At 40.8% G+C, this 2,225-nt stretch overlaps 1 protein-coding gene across 1 annotated transcript; it reads left to right on the top strand.

Moving 5' to 3' along the window:
* The first annotated feature begins 555 nt into the window (after positions 1 to 555).
* Positions 556 to 1,989, top strand: LOC137659628 (uncharacterized). Its single transcript, XM_068394472.1, has one exon. It carries the CDS (start codon positions 675 to 677, stop codon positions 1,950 to 1,952), a length of 1,278 nt encoding a protein of 425 aa, XP_068250573.1. The 5' UTR covers positions 556 to 674; the 3' UTR covers positions 1,953 to 1,989.
* Positions 1,990 to 2,225: the final 236 nt, after the last annotated feature.

Raw genomic sequence — 2,225 nt, 5'->3', positions numbered from 1 at the left:
TCCTCAAGCAAAAACATTGAGAGAGACCTTTAGATATTATGCGCAGTGACGTCATTTAGATATTATGCGCAGTGACGTCATTGTCATCTGGATTTGGGGGAAACAAAAGGTGGCCATGACGCTATGGGGGGAAACAAAAGCTTTTTTCCTTGAACCAAGCGAGAGAGTTCGAGTTAGCAGGTGTGTGTAGGGTTTGAAAATTTGAATGCATAACGGCTACAGTGGGTGGTGATTTTGTACATTATTCATTTTCTAATTCATTTACTCCTTCATAAGTGTTTAGGATATGCGTGCTTTTTTTTTTCAATCAATTTCCCTAAAAATAAATTAATTCCCCGCACATTCCGGGCGAAATAAGCCCCGCCCCTATGACGTCATAGCCAATCTCCCCCCCGTGAGTAGGGGTTGCAATACATTCCATAACAAATTTCAAACTATACTAACTTTTAATTGCTTTATTTAATCACATGCAAGTTTTATCTACATCAATTTTTAACCAGTTTAAAGAACTTGTATATATTGCCACCTTAGAGATGATCGGAGTTACCTTTACAGATTAATAATTGGAGACTAAAATAGCCGAGTTTTACCAGATGTCTGATGACTCCAGCCTCTGGAGTCTGAATCTGCCTCGCTCAGTCTGAAGACAGTGTGACACACATAAGCAAACGGGAATGTCTGACGAACGACCTCTTAAAACGCCTTCTAGGCCTCCCCGAATTTGTAGTCAGTATAAGAACATCATAGTGAACGTCTTCAGGTACTTTCGAAAGCATGAACATTACGACCACATTTCTGACATTGAGATGAAGACAGCCAAGGCTACGCACGTCAGCCGCCGTTCTGTCAGCCGATTCAGAGCCCAGGGGAAAGTAGGGACCATCTCTTCACCGCCTCGTCAGAAGAGACCTGCCCCTGTGTTTGATTCCACTGACCATATCGCCAGGGACGCTATCAGAAGAGAAATCTTAGCCTTCTACGAAAGAGGCGTCGTACCAACTCTGGATTTACTGCTTGAAAGGGTGAAGGAACCGCCAATATCCTTCGCCGGAGGAAACTCCTCTCTAAGAGTCCTCATTGAAGAAGATCTTGGATTCAGTTTCAAAAAGCAATACAGGAGGAGGCCGTTATTAATGGAAAGAGATGACATTCTAGCCGAGAGAAGCAAGTACCTCAGGGAAATTGAAACGAACAGAAGGAGCATTGAGCCAAGACCTGAGATTTTCATTGACGAAATCATGGTCAAACCGAATGTCAGTGTTGAATATACCTCCACGGTCAAGGGTGCTGAATCATGGTTTAAAGGAGCGAGTTATATCATTTCTCTAGCAGGGGGAAAAGATGGTTTTATCCCCGGGGCGCTTATGATCAGACCAGTTAATGCTGAAGATTACGAAGAGACGATGAATCATGACATTTTTAAAGAGTGGTTTCTGCACCAACTTCTTCCTAATATTCCATCCAAATCTCTGATAGTGATGGATAACGCTCCCTATCATTCAAAACTACTTAAAAAGGCCCCCACGAGGATAACAAGCAAATCAGAAACAGTTAAATGGTTACAAGATAACTCTATCGAACATGATCCTACATATTCAAAGGCTGAATTATTACAAATAGTTGCAATATACAAGAACAGCTTTCAGCGTTTTGAAATTGATGACTTCGCTTCGGCTGCCGGGCACAGAGTTTTAAGATTGCCGAAGCATTACTGCCAGTTTAACCCGGTAGAATTAATCTTGGCGCAAATTAAAGACGAAATTGAAAAGAGCAATTCTAACAGAGACGAGAGCATTGAGAATATAATCAGGCAAGCCGTTGTAGATGTGATTTCGAAAGATTGGCAAAAATGGTTTCATCACGCCCTTGACATTGAAAACGATTACAGAAGGAAATTCGTCGCTTATGAACGAGCATTTGAGTCATTCGTTATGAATTTACCCATCGTTTGATGAGAGGAGTGATGAAGATGAATAAAGGAACGTTATATCTCCAGCAGTTATTATTAGATTAGTTTATAGAATAAAAAAAATAACAATAAAATGGGGTGTAAATTTGGCTCGCCTCCACGTGGTACACCCTGGGCAACGTCAACATGATTGACGGCAAAATGAGCCTAATTTATTATTATTATTATTATTATTATTATTATTATTATCATTAGCTAAGCTACAACCTTAGTTGAGAAAGGCAGGGTGCTATACACCTAAGGGCTTCTAGGAGGA

Source organism: Palaemon carinicauda, chromosome 20 (genome assembly GCF_036898095.1).
Source record: "Palaemon carinicauda isolate YSFRI2023 chromosome 20, ASM3689809v2, whole genome shotgun sequence".
Lineage (NCBI taxonomy): Eukaryota > Metazoa > Arthropoda > Malacostraca > Decapoda > Palaemonidae > Palaemon > Palaemon carinicauda.
This window is presented reverse-complemented; position numbering and strand designations above follow the sequence as displayed.

Excerpts from the sequence above, each read along its gene's own strand:
- LOC137659628 (XM_068394472.1), top strand. The coding sequence starts at position 675 with ATGTCTGACGAACGACCTCTTAAAACGCCTTCTAGGCCTCCCCGAATT.